Below are 17,699 nucleotides of genomic sequence, written 5' to 3'. Positions count from 1 at the left end.
AGCGTAATGGGCTATCGTCCACAACGAGGTATTGGAGGGAAGAGGCCCTTTTAGCATGATAGTCCGCCATATGATTGGCGGATCTGGTGGTGTGTGTCCATATACAATTTAGATGAGAAATTATATTACAGATTTCAAAGTAATATAGTCTACTTATTTCTTTCTTGTGCTGTCAGACGTGTTATGAGAACTATTTTACGACTGTAGTAATTGTTTAATTTTGCTATGTATTGGCATTATGAAATACAGTTTTGTTTGTTGGACATCTAAGACCACCTATATGCAGCACTCAGTTCCCCAAAATGTCTAGGGCGGTCTTATATTTATACGTCTTATGTCCATTACATATAATATACTTTAGTTTTAGCAACCAGTGACAAATTGTTTCTCTATCTGTTGTCAGTTTATCGAGCTTAAATATGTGTCTCACTGGTAATCTAATGATTATGTTATTGGTGCTAAAATTGTAAAAAAGAGGTCCAATTGTACACAGATTCATATGCTGAAACCTATTGAACCTTTAACTGGGGTACAGTTGACTTTCCTAGCACGAGGTAAAAAATTTCATTGTTAACTGCACTTTTCTTCTGAAATTTGGGAGCCTTTATTTCAAACCTCCGGAAAAGAAGAATGAGGTTGGATGGACTGAGATTCTTTTGCACTCAAATTATCTGCTGAGAAAATTATTGTGATGTTAAGGGAATCTGTCTGTTTTTTTTCTCTCTGTAATACCTTCTCTTTTGTGATCAGTGAGCAACAGCCTTTACGCCTGAATCCTGCAGAAGTGTCTGAGGTTATAGCTGCCTTTTGCTCAGAAGCCTCTTCACCAAATTCAAATACCATGACAGTATCTTCCAAAATATCAAATTATGGTGGAAAACCATCCCTAGATGTGGCAGTTAGTGTCCTCGTCAAGCTTGTCATTGACATGTATGTTTTCATAACTTTGGCTTTTCAATATCTTGTCTTTTCATCTGTTTGGGTGTTATAAACGCATTAATTTGTTATTAGGGAAATTATTATGCTCTTGACAAATGATGGTGAAATACTTGATTCTATTTTGTAGGTATGTTTTGGATTCTCGGACTGCTGCTCCTCTTACTATTTCCTTACTGGAGGTGCTACATTGATTACATCTGAAATACTCTTCCTAGCAGTTTAAAATAATTTTCTCATAGAGTTCTTTTGTCTTTCAGGAAATGCTTAGATCTCAAAAATTGATGTCTAGGGTTCGGGCTTTTGATTTGATATTAAATCTCGGGGTGCATGCCCACCTTCTGGAGCCTATGTTTCCTGAAATGCCTCCAACTATTGAAGAAGAAGAACCATCACAAGAGCCAGAGTTTAACAATGAACAACAGTATACAACACAAGAAAAGAGGACTGGAGATTATTGCAAGCAAGCCCCATCAACAACAGCTATTGAGCAATTTGAATCATGGATTCTGAGCATTCTATATGAGATTCTTCTTTTCCTTATTCAGGTCCTGCTTAATATAATTTTCTCAGATAAAAGTCTCTCTATCTCCCTCTCCATGGGAGAGAAGAGTTATTTAAATCCATAGTAGCCATAAAGGATAACCCAAGCAGTGATTTTGCTTCAGAATTGGGATCTATTATTCGTCCATTCAGTAGAGAGTAAAGAGGCAACACAAGTTGTGATACTCAAAATTTTGCTACTTGCTGTATCCCCAAGAAGAAAAAGAATGAAAACACGAGAAAAATAATCTGATCTTTATCCTCTCCCCCTTTTATATACTGAATACATCCAACAGTCAAAAAAAAAAAAAAAAAACTTTATGTCAACTTTTCTTTGTATCTATGCATGTCAACAGTTTGTAACTTTTACGTCTTACTTTTGTTAAGTTGGTTCCAAGGCCTATCCCAAAATGATTAGCCAACTTAGGAAACCTCTTTCCCAACTAATAAACTCATGATTTTTGTACTCACTAATCCATGTGGGACTATTCCTTTACCCCCCCCCCCCCCCCCACGTGTAGACCCTCTTTTGTGGCTCTACAAGTAGATAATTTAAGAGTAGGCAGTTTAGGTGTAGGCCATCTTTTGTGGCTCTACAAGTGGATAGTTTAGGTGTAGGCCCTCTTTTTTGTGGTTCTTCAAGTAGATAGTTCTTAGGTATAGGCCTACATATGAGTACTTGCTCTGATACCATGTTAAGTTAGATCCAAGGCCCTATCCCAAAATGACTAGCCAACTTAGGAAACCTCTTTCCTAACTAATAAACTCATGATTTTTGTACTCACTAATCCATGTGGGACTATTCCTTAACAACTTTCTCTTTCAATGAAATTCTCACTATTCTCATAAAACATGGTTTCAATCACATGATTTTGATGGAACTCCTATAGGTGGCATCTTATATAGCCTTCCTGGTTGTGGATAAATTAATATATCAAAAACTAGTTTATTCATTTGCATATATATTATATTAAACATATATGTATATGTATTACATATGTTTGTATTCACATTTTTTTGGTGATCTCCTTTTCTTGTCTTATTGAATTTCTCATGTTTTATAAAAAAATGCATTTATCCTTGTAGTGATTCTTTCTTCCTTTTTGGAGTTAATGGAAAGCGACTGCAGGAAAATTCCATTTCTTAGTTGCTTATTTGTTTATTAATCTGTGACTATTATCTTTCCACAGACAGAAGAAAGAAACGAGATAGTTTGGGCATCCTCTTTAAGTTGTTTACTTTTCTTTGTCTGTGATAGAGGCCAAATTTTCCGGAGTAGATTAGAAGGTCTTGACATAAGGGTAAGAAGTTGAGGCACCTTTTATCGTAGCTATCCTTTGCAGCTAGTTGTATTTATGTAATTCATTTTTAATTTGTATCTCCTTGATCTTAATGAAATTCTCAGCATCTTCCCAAGTTCATCTTGATAGGAGCAATGACTGTTACTGTATGTTATTTTTTTGAAATGGTGTAAACTTTATTAAGAAACAAAAGACAGCAACAGTCTAAGTGGGGGATACAATAGTACAATCTTGATAGCAGCAATGTATTTCTCATTTACCACTTATATGATTGCAAAATGTGGAGGAAAATCGAATGACCTTAATCAACCTGGATAATTTGCAGGTAATCAAGATGCTTCTGGAGATTAGCCGAGAGCACTCATGGGCAGAACTAGTCCATAGCAAGTTGATTTGCATGTTAACAAACATGTTGTACCATGTTTCAAGTGAACAGGAAGTTGTTTCCAGTCGTCCTGTATTTGTGGCAGAACTGTTTGATTTGCTAGGAGGAATTGAATTTATCTGTACCGAGGTATTTACTGTCGAGCTCCCAAATTGAATTTATCTGTATCAAGGTATTTACTTTTAAGCTCCTGGCAAGGATCAATTTTTGTGCTAATTTTGACTTCTTCTTAATTTCTCTTACTTATCCCTTAAGTGTGTTCACCTTTTCAATCAAATTAATGTGCCATGATAATCTTAAATTCAAATAAGAAACACAAAAAATAAAAAATGAACATAGAGATTTATAGTGGTTCTCAATCCCATCTTAGATTGCTAAAACACTTCTAAAGTGTTTTCACCAAAGTTAATTTACTATGCTCAAGTTGCTTTTTTTTTTTTTTTTGAGAAGGATGAGATTTATTTCAGCAAAACAAAGCACAACAACAGATTCAGGGGAGTACTCCCTTTACAACAAGGGATTGGAGGGAGGCTCCCTGCTTAGCAAGTATGGCAACAAATTTTTTTGTTGATTTAGGAACATGAGACCAGCTATAAATAACAAGAGATACAATATCAATAACCTCATAGTGGACATCCCAATGGAGCCAAGGTGGGGGCAGAAGAGGAGGAGCACCATTTGACGACCACTTTTGAGTCTCCTTCAACGAGTAGGGGACCATTGAGGCAGTCCCGGTAAATAATTAATCCTTGGGGAAGTTCATAAAGCTTAGCAAATATGGAAGCAGAAATTCTCAATGGACCCAAGTTTATGATGAGAGGGGTGCAATCTGAATCACAAAATACTTCACCAAATCCAACTTAGTTGAGTTTAAGGGTGCCAGGTTACTAGGTCCAGTGCTTAGGGATATGGCTGATTTCTTGGGGTGCACTTTAGAGAGCACGCCAACTACATACTTGGGTCTTCCTCTTTTTGATTTTCGGCCCACAGTTGCACTTTGCGCCCCCGCCCCCCCCCTGATTGAGAAGTTCGAGAAGAGACTTGCCACTTGGCGGGGCAAGCTCCTATCCACAACAGGTCGACTTACCCTATTAAAGTCATGCTTGGCAGGGCTGCCCAATTACCTACTGTCCTTTATTCAGTGTTCGACTTCAGTGTGCTCAAAGATTGATGCTATCTGCCGACACTTTCTATGGAGAGGTTCAGAAGACACATTCAGATATTACTTGGTTGGTTGGAAAAAGATTTGTCTGCCTTGAAATAGGGTGGGTCTAGGTATCCAACCTACGAAGGACATGAACAATGCCCTCCTTCTTAAGTGGATTTTGAATCTCAATGCTAATCATAGCAATTTGTGGAGGAATATGGTGAGATACTTCCTTTGTATTTTTTCTCTTGTTAATATTTTTGAAATGATTCTCTTGTTAATATAAATACATCTTTATAAAAAAAAAATATGGCGAGATACTATCTTCAGATCCCAGGCCATTGGTGCCTATCCCCGATTTGGAAATTCGTTTACAAGCTGCTTCCAACCTTCAAGGCCATGACCTCCTACCCTGGGAATGGGAGGACTCTTCTCTTCTGGGCCAATGAGTGGTGCGGTTCTCGACCCCTTTCTTAGGAGTACCCGGAGCTTTCTAGGATTGCTATGAGCTTATTGTGTTCGATGGCGGAATCATGGAGTAATCAGTCTTGGTGTTTTCTCTTCCATCGGGGCTTGAATGACGATGAAGCTATAGTCTTCTGCTCGCTTCTATCTAGTCTCAGTAGTACTACCATTTGGGATCGGGTGCAAGATAAATTGATTTGGAAGCCTAGCATCAATGGTATCTTCTTAGTAGCCTCAGCCTATTCCCACTTCAGGGAGGATGATCTCAGCCAACTTGAGCACAAGGAAAATCTCATCTGGAGACTCTCTACCCCTAGCAAGATAAAATTCTTCATATGGACAATCATTAGGGAGCAAATCCTCACTGAAGACAACCTCCATAAGGGGTTTTACCGCCCCTATTAATACCTGCCCTCCCTGTGGCATTTATGAGGGACTGTTTAGCATGTTATCCTACATTGCGACTTCTCTTAGAGAGTTTGGATGACAATCTTCTAAAAAGTTGGCATTCAAGTGGGCTTCCATCAGGATCTATTCGGCACTTTCTAGATGGTGTTGGGGACTCGTCTGCCTAGAATTGGCAAGCTTCTTCTTTCTGCATGCTTTGCTCACATCCCGTGTTATCTTTGGCTTGAGCGCAATTACCAGAGATTCAATTCTAAATTCAGCAACCTAGAAAGTACGGTCTCTTGCTCCGTGGGTATGATCGCTAGATGGCTCCACACTAGGAAGGAATTTGCCCCCCCCAGGCTGGTATTTCCCTTCGTTGGAATTGGTGTCTTTTGGCCCATATGGCGGGGGCCATCAGAAGATTCTGGCCATGGCAGTTTGGGAGCCTCCCCTTAGTGATTTCATCAAATTGAACTTCATCGGGAGTGCTTTGGGTTACCCTGGGCCGGTGGGTGCAAGTGGAATCTTCAAGAATCATAGAGGAGAGACTGTTTTTTCCTATGCTGGGCTGTAGTAGTTGTGCTAAGAATTGCATTTGGAAGTTCAGTGCTGCAGTGGTTGTGCCTCATTCCGGAATTGAAGTATGAGTGTTACTATTATTTGAGAAGAAGTACAAACTGCATGAAGAATTCCACGTGTTGTGATAATCAAATTTTATATGACCAAAATATCTACTTCAAAGGGAGTACAATATGAAGAATTTTTTCTTGAAGACCAGTATTTTTTTTTTTCTTTGCAAGCTGAAGTTAAACTCTAGCTTGAGGGAGAGTGTTGAAAAATAAGTATGAAAGAATCTTACATGACTCTCATAGAAAGAAGTTTCAAAGAGCAGAATTAATATGGTGGGGTCTAAGAGGAGTCTCATGGGAAGGAGGTCCCATAGAAGAGGCTCAATTTGAAGGTGTTTTGGTTATATTGGTCTTTTATTCATGTTCAATTGTTTAATTGTTTTAGGACTTATCTTTTAGTATTTGACTTTGGGTGTAACTGGGACAAGGCTAGTTTAATTATAATTAATTCTTCTTGTTTCCTCTATTATAAATGGAGATCCATTGTGCTCAGTTATAATCAAGTCAATGAATTGTTTTTCTCTTCCAAAAATTCAATAGTTCTCCCTTGTTTGTTATAGGGGATAGTGTAGTTTATCCTACATCTCAACTTTCTTTATCTACTGTGTTGTGTTTTCCAAAGTTCCTTGTAAATTTGTTATTAGTGAGTCAACTTATCAAAGCTTTAAACTATTTCATTACATTCTTCCCTTCCCGTATTTTAGGATTTGCAAAACGAGGATGATTGGTTCCTAGCATGATAGTGAGCGACTTTACTACTTAGATGCTGCTCCACAACATCAATCTGCTGCACTTAATGATGTGACAGCGAGTCCCTTTCTTGTGGCATTTACAGTTGGGCATCCATCTCCGTTGAAGCTCTATTAGTTTATTCCTTCCTTGACTTCAAAATTATTGTTTGAATGTAGATAGTCTCAACTTGAAAAACACCACAAAAGTTCATTTCCATTGTGTAAAAGTCGAAAGTCTTAGTGCAATTGAGTTAGTACATCCTGATGTTTGGGGTCTATGTCGGACTTTTGATTTATTTGGATTTCAATATTTTTCAACCTTCATAGATGATTTTAGTAGAGTGACATGGTGTACCTCCTTTGGGAGAAATCAAAATTTTTTGATGTATTTGTCCAATTTTTCAATGAAATAAGAACTCCTTCTGCATTTTAGTTCAGATAATGGTCTTGAGTTTATGAATCAAAATTTTTCATCGTTTTGTGATTTGCATGGAATTAATCAACAAGCTTCATGTGTTTATACCCCATAACAGAATATGGGTTCTGAACAAAAAAACCGACATCATCTAGAAGTGGCACATGCTTTTATTCCAAATGAATATTCCTAAGTATTTTTTTGGGGAGATGCAATCTTGACATCTTGTTATTTGATCAACATAATGCCCTCTTCAGTCTTGGGGGGAAAGTACCAATGCAAGTACTTAAACCTCCTTTAGGTGTTTGGTCCATTTAGTTGGTTCCAATAATGATAAGTTATCGCCCGACCATCAATCCATCCAGAAACGCATACTGGAGCCCTCCCCAACAAAGAACCGAATGGTAGCGCGGAAAGTGGTGAACAAATAAAACATGGCCTTCTAGATGGGGGAGAGATGATGACATTTTCCATTAGTGATCCATCTATTTCCAAGACGCCGAATCTTGAAGGCAACCATTGGCTTCCACGAAGCCCCCCGTCTTAAACCACATATTTCAGAGTGCATTTTTCGTGAAAATGATGAAAATATTATGTAGAGGACGTAAAAATACAACATGATTAAAAAGCAAGAAAACTAAGACTACATCAAGAACAAAAAATTAGTAGAAAATCAAGCTACTGAATCCAATGGATATGAGTCTCGAACAACTAGAGAACAACAAAAAAACAACAAGAGAGTGTAATGAGACATCAATCTGTATTAAATTATTTTCTATCAAATGTGGTCTCTGTACCAATTTAACCCATGAAATCAGGAATGAGCTAGACAAAACATGGATATCATCATAAGTAAGTAAACACCACATGGAGGGAGAAGAAAATCAAGCTACTAAACCTATGGATATTAGTCTCAACAAAAACAGTGTAATGAGACATCAATCTGCACTAAAATTATTTGTTATCAAATTTGCAGTCTACACCAATTAAACCCATGAAACCTGGAATGAATTTACAAAACATGGGTGTCATCATAATTATGTAAACACTGTTGAGGAGTGTGCCCAGAATTAAACCAGCTGATCATCACATTAGAATCTCCCTCTACAGCCAAAGGATTTCTTGATCTGAAGCTTGCTTTTCTAGGAAGGCTTGGGAAAATTTAGGTTACTTTTGAAGTACTATGTGACCATGTTGATTGGAGATTCTGGCATGTTATATACATGGCTCATTCAACGTATTGGGATACATTATCCAGAACATCTAAGCTTATATCTTGATAAAGTTAATATTTTTTAAAGTTTATATCTTGATACATTATCCCTCAAGTTACATCTAAGCTTATATCTTGATAAAGTTAATATTAAAAATGCTCTTAAAGTTAATATTTTTTAAAGGTTATATCTTGTTGCATATCATCTTGGTGTTGCCCTGTTTCTGTCCTATGCAGTATTCACAAGCAAATTCTCGGGAGGAAAAGAGAAATCTATTTTCTGTGCTGCTTGACTATGTACTACATCAGATAAATGAAACATGCTCCACGGCTGGTGAGCCAGTATACAATATTGAGGACATTCAACCACTTGCCAGAATGCTTATTCTTGCAGATGCACCTGAGGCTTTCTACATTGCTGTTAAGCATGGAGTGGATGGTATTGGAGAAATACTGAGAAGATCCATTTCAGAAGTTTTGTTAAGATATCCCAATTTTGATCATCTAAATATGGTACATTCTTTCAATGCAAATCTGTAGCTTTCATTCTTGAAGTTTGTATGATTCTTCAAGTGGAGCCTATCTGTTTATTGCAATTTTGTCTTGCTCTTTATTATTGTCTTTATTTTTTCTTCATCTATTTCTAAGTAATCATTCTCTCATGGTACCTAATTGTAATGCTTTGTAAGAGTAGATATTCTATGAAAATTTTGACCTTCTGAGGTGACCTTAGTTTTTATGTGGTGCAGCTTTTGGAGAAAATTACCAGGAAATTTGATGCAACTATAGGCACATTCACTCGTTTGGATGATGACTTTATATCTATGATTCGGCTGACAAAATCATGCAAATTGCTGCAAAGTATTGATGCTGATTTTCTTGATATTGATACTGCCACAAGAGTAAAGCTTTCCTGGGCCACTCTTCATTCTCTTCTACACTCAGAGCGGATGGGTTATCGCCAGAATGGGTATATTTGGTTGGTAGAGTTGCTTGTCTTAGAAATCAGTGAGGGTGGTGAAACAAACATCTGGTCAAACATCAATAATCTGCAAAAGCAAATAGGGATTGCCGGTAGTCATGATTCTGTTGCAGGTCCCTCCGTTTCGTTACCTATCTGGATCTTGTGCGGGCTCCTCAAGTCAAAGCATAACTTTATCAGATGGGGTTTCCTCTTTGTTCTTGAGAAATTTCTTATGAGGTGCAAATTGTTATTAGATGAGAACAAAGTCGAGCATGTAGGAAGTGGGGAAGTAGTAACTTATGGTTCTAGTGGTAATCGTTTGGAGGAAGCAAATGCCATGATAGATATAATGAGTAGTGCTTTGTCATTAGTTGCGCTAATAAGCGAAACAGATCGTATCAATATATTAAAGGTAAGACTTATTTTTCTATTATTTAAAAAAAAGACTTATTTTTCTATCTTTGCAAATAAAAACGTTGCTCCATCTAAATCACCTTGATCTTTCCTGCATTCAATGACAAAGGCCTATATTACCTTGTCCACTTGCTCTAATATATGCAAGTTCTGCTTGAACAATAGAGAGGTTCACTCTTGTGTTTTGACTAGATATCCTGATTATTGGATCAATGGTCAGGAAGGTGAGGCCTCTTCTATATGTGAATGATAATGGTTAAGGCTCACTTGCTGGTGAGGTTTTTGGAGAATTAATGTACTATAGGACCTCATGGGTCCATTGCAACGTGTGGTATGGATGAAGTTAGCTCCCTGTGGTTACTGTCTCAACCTTCGTATCATGTGTGTTAATAGGGAAAATGGTGTGAAGATCTTCAGTTTTTACAGGATGAGAAATAAAACTAAAAAGAAAAAATCATCAGTTTTTCAGGCGATGCTTGTGACCTTTTCAAATAAGAAAAGAACCTTCTGCTTATATGAGCACATGGAGATTCTTATCAGCTCCATGAATTTGGTAATCTTACTGGTGAGCAGGCAATAAGTGGGTTCAATTTGAGTTCACCAAGGTCATGATTGTTTTTTTTTTGTTTAATGGTGCATTCTGTTATTACATGAATGCTTGTTAGAGTCTATCTAATCTTTAATGTTATTATAGTTTTATTCTTTTCGGGCTTACTCCTGACTTTGGTGCAGATGTGTGACATCTTATTTTCTCAGTTATGTTTGAGACTTCCCTCTGCAGCCGTGCTACCTCTGGGGGACCTTGCACATCTTGGTGATCCTGTTGCTGAAACAACTGAGAGCAGTAAGAGTGAGACCGGTTCACATGTTCCTCATCTTGGCAAGACCCAAAGCCGAGCAAAGATATTGGAGGATATCAGTAACCTAATGGACCCCACTCGTCCTTCTTCAGTGTGTGAGACTGCTTCTTTGGCTGCTTTGGTTCTCAGGGGTTATGCAGTTGTGCCAATGAGACTTGTGGCCCGGGTTCCAACATCTTTGTTCGATTGGCCATTGATTCAGCTTGCTGGTGCAGTAACAGATGATATTTCCCTAGGTGTTGCTGTTGGTAGCAATCCTGGTACCACATCAGACATTAGAGCAGCTCTTCTCTTGCTTTTGATTGGTAAATGCACAGAAGATTCCTCTGCATTCCAAGATGTTGGAGGGGAAGGATTTTTTAGGTACTATCAAATCTTTCTTTGCATCAATAAAAGAATCTATTTTCCAAATTTTTCAGTCGAAAGTGATTTGGGTCTTTGGCTCAATGGTCACATGGGTGTGGTGTCAGGTCTTGGGTTCAAGTCTTACAAGGGTAAGGCCTTTCCACATTCCAAAAAAATCATTCATTAGGAAGGAAAATCTCTCAAACCAGATGATTTATTTATTTATTTATTTTTTGGGAGAACAATGAGAAAGTGAGTTTTTATTAGCAAGCAGGAGAAATACAGTTTACTTTTTAATATGATCCCGAAAAAGAAACTCTCAATACCTTCAGAGGCAAATGTTACTTTTTTTTTTTTTGAATTAGATCTGATGAAAAAATCTTCTCATGAGGCCTACTTTTTAAGAATACCTGTTGTAGATATTCTCTGTCCTCTTTTTTTCCTGTTATGTAAGCTTGAATAGTGCAAGATTTATTTTCATCTCTCTATTCCACCGTCTTTTGGTTATGCATATTTTTGACCCCCCAGAGTCAACCTTGCCCCAGGTAGCTGAAGCATACTACCTGAGATGCTTGTAATGCTCATCTCACCTGGTCCAGCCAATAAAATTCAATCTTGCACAAATGGTTATAGTTCGTTTACAACCTATACAAAGTGTGGTCCTGTTAACTGCTGTTACTTGGATAAAAACACTTGCTTGAAGCTTTGAAGTTTTTATGTGATGGAGATTTTTTTTTTCTTTTTTGTGTTTGGAACTGGGGCCCTCTGGAAATTTTTCAAGGGATCTTTGGATGGCTTGGGCCTTTGGCTCAATGCTCACATGGGGTGATTTCAAGTGTGACTTCTTGAGTTCTAGTCTCTCTAATGAGGAGTTTGAGGGGCTTTTGAGATCGATTACTCCTAAGTTCCTCCTACTTTGAGATATTCACCCTGGCCTGAGACAGGCTCATGACTGTTGCTACAGAAAAACTGACAGTGGATGCAACTTCTCTCTAAGAAACAAGGTTATCAAAACTGACCCCATCATCGATTTAGTGATGTGACTAGGTCTGGTTCAACTGGGTTTGACTGCTGGTGGAAAAATATGTGTCATTGTTTAAAAAAAAAAAAAGAGGAAGAAGCTTCTTCCCCTAACTAGTATTAGAGAGGGGAAGGACACCACCCTCCCCGTTGCCATGCAAACCCCTTTCTGGTGCGTCAGGCAAGGAGCCCCTATTGTTCCCAATAGGGAGGGTTCTATCATTCTTGAATCTCTCCTCTTCCCATTACCCAGCTTCCCAACGACCTGGTTGCCAGGCTTAGTCAGGCAATTTGACAGTTAAATTGCAAACCTGGATGAGTCAGCTGGATTTTATCCATTTCCTGGGTCTTATAGATCCATAACCTGGACAGCAGACAAAAGTCCAGTTGAACCAGGTTTAACTGGTTGGTTTGGCCTGAGTTTTATAATTATGCTTAGAAGGCATCTGATGGATAGTGAAGCCATTGAGGCTAGTTATTTACTGCACACACTTGAGAATACTGATGTCGTATGGTAATTTAGATTCAAGGAACAATATGGTTGAAAACTTCTTTTAGAGTATAGTAACCTAGATTTCAACAATTACTTGAAAACTATAACCGGGATTGAAGGTTGATGAATAATACTTGAAGGACTGAAAGTAGGGTTTTTTCTGGCTATTAAAAAAAGCAAATGGAGAGAAAACATAGGATAAGTTTATCCAAGAGAGAACAAAACCAGGAGTTCATTCAATAGTGTAAGATATATTTCTGTGCTATATTTGTAACCTTTATAAGTATACCATCAACAAAATAGGAACTCATATGCTCTCTATTATTAACTAGAAAAGGAACAGCTCCCGTCTCCTCCCTAAACCCCAGTGACAAAGCCCTCAACCCTCCCTCAAACACAAAAGACAGAAACTCCATCCCCCCTTCAACTGTCCCACTCTCCCACAAAAAAAGTCTGAAGAAGAAACCTCCCATCACTCCGTTCGCTCACACTTACTCCAGAAGGAGGAAGACGAAAAAAGAAAAAAAAGAAAAAAGCCCGCCGCCAAAGCCTAACATTCCGACTAGCCCTCCATCCACTGCTCCCCCTCCAAAAACTGATTATCTGGCCCACTTCGCTCAAATAGCTCAGACTGACGCCCAAATGGACTTTATCAGGTTCGTCAAGGAGCAAGAGCAAGAATTTCCTCCGCAGGAGTTCGAGGAAATTACCAAATTAGCGTGGGAATTCTGAAAATTTTACCACGACAGTCTCCTAAGCCCAAAGAAGGATATCTCCCCACCAGCCCCAAAATGATTGTTCTCTTCTGGAACGTAAGAGGAATTGGATCGCTCTCTAAATGGGCAATCATCAAGGCAGTCCCTTTTGAATCCAAGCCTAGTATTGTAATTTTGGTTGAAACCAAACTGCAGTCTTTTGATAATTTTGTTGCCCAGGAAATATGGTATGATCCTTACCCTGAACGGGCAAAAGTTGTTGTTGTTGGCATTCTGGAGGTATTCTTGTTCCTTGGAACCTGAAATCTGTTGAAGCTGTTATTTCTCATCCTGGTCTTTTTTCCATTGGAATTCAATTTCGAGACCGTTCTCTGGGGATTTCTTGGGCTCTGGCTGGCATTTATGGGCCAACTCGTTACTGCCTTCGTGCATCCTTTTGGGAAGAACTCCTTGCCCAACTTTGGGACCTGCCCTGGCTCCTGGCAGGGGATTTCAATGCCATCCTCCAATGTTCCAAAAAAAGCCCTCCTGCCATTCGAACCACCTCCAATATGTGAGCCTTCTCTGATCTTGTGAGCAGTTTGGAACTTTCCGAAATACCTCCCTCTGGAAAAAAATTAACTTGGTCAAATGGCTTGAACCCCCTTGTTTTCTCCAAATATGATCTTTTTCTTGCCAATAATGAATGGCTCCAAAATTTCCCCTACTCTACCGGTCAAGTTCTCAATAAGATTGGGTCTGATCACTAGCCAATTCAAATCAACACCCAGCCTCCTGATTGGGGTAGATCTCCGTTTTGATTCGAGAATTCTTGGATCCTTTCAGACAGCTTCACCTCCAATCTTGCTGGATGGTGGCACGAGCTCTCTCATCACCCTAACCCGGGATGGACGCTCCCTTTGAAACTCAAAGCTCTGAAGACAAAAATCCGCCAGTGGTCTCTCAACCAATGCACTGTTGTTGTTTCTTAGAAAAAATTGATCTGCCGGCGTTTATCTGAGTTGGATCTCCTCGAAGAACAAAGGTCCTTTTCTTCCCTTGATTTGTCTCTTAAAAATAAATTAAATCTTGAGTTGTCAAATATTTTTCGAAATGATACCATGTACTGGAAGCTGCGAGCTAGATTTCGTTGGCTGACCGAGGGGGATGGAAAGACCAAATTTTCCATGCTATAGCCTCGGCCAGAAGAAGGGTTAACCGCATCACCTCTCTCCGTCAGGGCGATCCAAGTGATCACGGATAGCCTTGAGATAGCTAACATTCTTGTGAAGTTTTTCGCAGATCTTTACTGTAAGGAGTGCTTCAACCGTCCTACTTTGTACCAGCTTAATTATAACAGCATTTCCTCTTCGGATGCGGACTTCTTGGAACGGCCATTTAGTACTTAGGAAATCGAGGCTGCCACTCTTGGCCTCCCAAAAGATAAAGCCCCTGGTCTAGACGGCTTTAATGGTGTTCTATCAAAATGTCTGGGAGCTCATAAAAAAATGATGTTTTTGCTTTTGTTCAAAATTTTCATCAAATGGGGATCACTCACAAGGCTGTGGGTGCTACTTTCATAGCCCTTATTCCTAAAAAAGCTAACTCTGCCTTACCTCAAGATTTTCGGCCCATTAGTCTCTCCCCAAGTTTTTACAAAATCATTGGATGAATTCTTGCCAATCATCTGAGACTCCTCCTTCCCAAGATCATTAGCCCTTGTCAAAGTTTCTTTATACAAGGCCGAAATATCCTTGATTCTGCCATGGCTGCACATGAACTGCTGGATACCTTAAAAAATTCAAAAAAACCTAGATTTGTCCTTAAACTCGATTTTGAAAAAGCATTTGATCGTGTAAACTAGAAACTTGTTGACCAACTGTTTCATAAGATGGGATTTGGGACACGTTGGAAATTTTGGATGAGGAGCTGCATTTTGAATGTATCATATTCTGTGTTAGTCAATAGTAAACCTTGTGGGTATTTTAATGCCACAAGAGGTGTTAAGTTGGGTCCAAGGCCTATCCCAAATTAACTAGCCAACTTAGGAAACCTCTTTACCAACTAATAAACTCAAGATCTTTGTACTCACTAATCTATGTGGGACTATTCCTTAACACTCCCCCTCACGTGTAGACCCTCTTTTGTGGCTCTACATGCTGGATGATGTATCCATTTCTCGAGCTGTAGCTCTCACTACTACAGATTCTTCTTACTTGTGGCATCTGCGCTTGGGACATCCTTCACCAGCTAAATTGCGTCAGTCTTTTCCTTCTTTGCCAGCCGATATTTCATTTGATTGCGAATCCTGTCAGTTGGGAAAGCATCGTCGTTCCAGTTTCCCAGTTAGATCTAGTCAAAGCACCAAGTTGTTTGAATTAGTCCACTCTGATGTATGGGGTCCATGTCGGGTTCCTAGCCCATTTGGTTTTAAGTATTTTGTGTCGTTCATTGATGATTTCAGTAGAGTCACTTGGGTGTATCTCCTACGGGAGAAGTCCGAAGTATTTGATGTATTCCTCAATTTTTTCAATGAAATAAAAAAACAATTTGGTGCACGTGTTCATGTACTTCGTACTGACAATGGTTTGGAATATCTTAACCATAAATTTTCAGTATTTTGTGATTCTCATGGTATTACCCATCAAACATCCTGCTCTTATACACCACAACAAAATGGGGTGGCTGAACGTACAAATAGACATCTCCTTGAGGTTACAAGGACACTATTATTGCATATGAATGTTCCTAAATCTTTTTGGGGAGATGCAGTTTTAACTTCGTGCTACTTGGTTAATCGTATGCCCTCAACTGTTTTGAGTAGTCAAGTTCCACTTCAGGTTTTAAAACCCAATTGTAAATTGTTTGGTGTGGTTCCTCGTATTTTTTGATATACCTGTTTTGTTCATATGCTTGGAACTTCGGTCGATAAGTTATCACCTTGATCTGTCAAATGTGTTTTTTTGGGATATTCTCGTCAACAAAAAAGGGTACAAATGTTATGATCCTATTCGACGGAAAAAATGTGTTAGCCGATGTGACCTTTTTTGAACATACTCCATATTTTTCATCATCTACTGAGCTTCCTGTATCACCTGAATCTCCTTTAGATTGTCCTGTTCCTATTGCAGTTTTGGATGTACCAGGGTCATCGCGTTCTTCATTGCCTCTTCGTGTTTACAGCCGTCGCTCTCGTACTCCTGCAGTGCCTCCAACAGTTACCTCTACAGAGCTATCTCCTCATGATCCACCAGCTTCCTCATTGCCTGCAAATCCTGTTGTCTCTGATTTGGACCTGCCTATTAGTCTACGAAAAGGTACATGGTCTTGTACTTCTCATCCTATATCCAAATATGTGTCACTTGATTTTTTGTCCCCATCCTTCAAGTCCTTTGCTATGTCATTGTCTACTTCCCATATACCTCATTTAGTGTAAACTGGAAACTTGTTGACCAGCTATTTCATAAGATGGGATTTGGGACACGTTGGAAATTTTGGATGAGGAGCTGCATTTCGAATGTATCATATTCTGTGTTAGTCAATGGAAAATCTTTTCAGTATTTTAATGCCACAAGAGGTATTCGGCAAGGGGACCCCTTTGTCTCCGTTCATCTTCACTCTCATTGCTGAACATCTTGCCTCTATGGTCCGTCTTGCAAAATATTCTAGGTGGCTGAAATCTATCTCGGATGATCCAACTCAAGATATTTCCCTGCTTCAATATGCTGATGATACTATTCTCTTTGGGGAAGGTACGTTGGCAGAAATTTTTCATATTAAAGCCCTATTAAATTTATTTGAACTCTCCTCTGATCAGAAAGTTAGCTGGTCAAAATCCTCAATTACTGGCTTTAATATTGATCCTACTGTGTTAAATTCCATGGCCCAATACTTGGGATGTAAAATTGCAACACCTCCATGTTCATATCTGGGATTGCCTTTATCACCTACAATACCCTCCAAAAGCTCTTGGCATCCTGTTATTGAGTGTTTGGAAGGTCGTCTGGCCACTTGGAGAGGAAGATTCTTATCCAAGGCTGGTAAACTGGTTCTCATTAAGTCCTGTATGCATGGAATTCCTTCTTATTTCCTTTCCCTTTATCAATGTCCTGCCTCTGTTTGCCAAAGAATTGAACAACTCAAAAGAAAATTCCTATGGGGTGGACCGAATGGGGAAAAGAAATACACTCTGATGAAATGGGCTGAGGTATGTAAATCAAAATCTCTGGGTGGGCTTGGGATCCGGGATACTATCATTACAAATTCGGCACTGTTACTTAAATGAATCTGGAAGTTTAACTTATTTTCTGAATTAATTTGGAGAAAATTGGTTGCGGCAAAAGCAAATAAATTGATTGGTTGGTGGATTGAGGGTGGGCGATGTAATAGGTTGTCTCCAGTATGGAAAAAAAATGTTAAGTTATTACCTGCTTTCTAATCTGCTGTAAAATGTTACTTGGGCACGGGTTTTATGACAAGATTCTGGACCGACTGGTGGACTGGTGCAGATAGCTTCAATAACAGCCACAACTTGATTTCAAATCTGGCAAGAAATATTGAAGCTTCTATTTCTGACTTGCGAACTGATTCTGGAAGGTGGAACCTGAATCTCCCAAGATCACTCTCTGACTCTGAGGTCTTGGTGGCTTCCGACCTCATTACCATGCTCTCTTTAGTAAGTCTAAAAAATTCGGCAGATTCTCTCATCTGGATGCCCAGCTCGAAAGGTAATTTTTCAACTTCCACTGCTTAT

At 39.0% G+C, this 17,699-nt stretch overlaps 1 protein-coding gene across 3 annotated transcripts in view; it reads left to right on the top strand.

Annotated features, from left to right (window-relative positions):
• Positions 1 to 17,699, top strand: part of LOC137966324 (uncharacterized) — a 58,601-nt gene that overhangs the window by 36,454 nt on the left and 4,448 nt on the right. For 2 of the 3 annotated variants that reach the window (XM_068812906.1, XM_068812908.1), the window contains 8 exons: positions 751 to 930; positions 1,067 to 1,118; positions 1,197 to 1,484; positions 2,670 to 2,780; positions 3,106 to 3,294; positions 8,393 to 8,668; positions 8,905 to 9,531; positions 10,266 to 10,756. In XM_068812906.1, coding sequence (XP_068669007.1) covers positions 751 to 930; positions 1,067 to 1,118; positions 1,197 to 1,484; positions 2,670 to 2,780; positions 3,106 to 3,294; positions 8,393 to 8,668; positions 8,905 to 9,531; positions 10,266 to 10,756 — 2,214 coding nt within the window. The remainder of the gene's footprint in view (positions 1 to 750; positions 931 to 1,066; positions 1,119 to 1,196; positions 1,485 to 2,669; positions 2,781 to 3,105; positions 3,295 to 8,392; positions 8,669 to 8,904; positions 9,532 to 10,265; positions 10,757 to 17,699) is intronic. The other variant, XM_068812907.1, reaches the window with a different exon arrangement.

Source organism: Aristolochia californica, unplaced genomic scaffold (genome assembly GCF_029961685.1).
Source record: "Aristolochia californica isolate CCGP_79_NKW_82.1479 unplaced genomic scaffold, dmAriCali1.0.hap1 SCAF_5, whole genome shotgun sequence".
NCBI classification, from domain to species: domain Eukaryota; kingdom Viridiplantae; phylum Streptophyta; class Magnoliopsida; order Piperales; family Aristolochiaceae; genus Aristolochia; species Aristolochia californica.
This window is presented reverse-complemented; position numbering and strand designations above follow the sequence as displayed.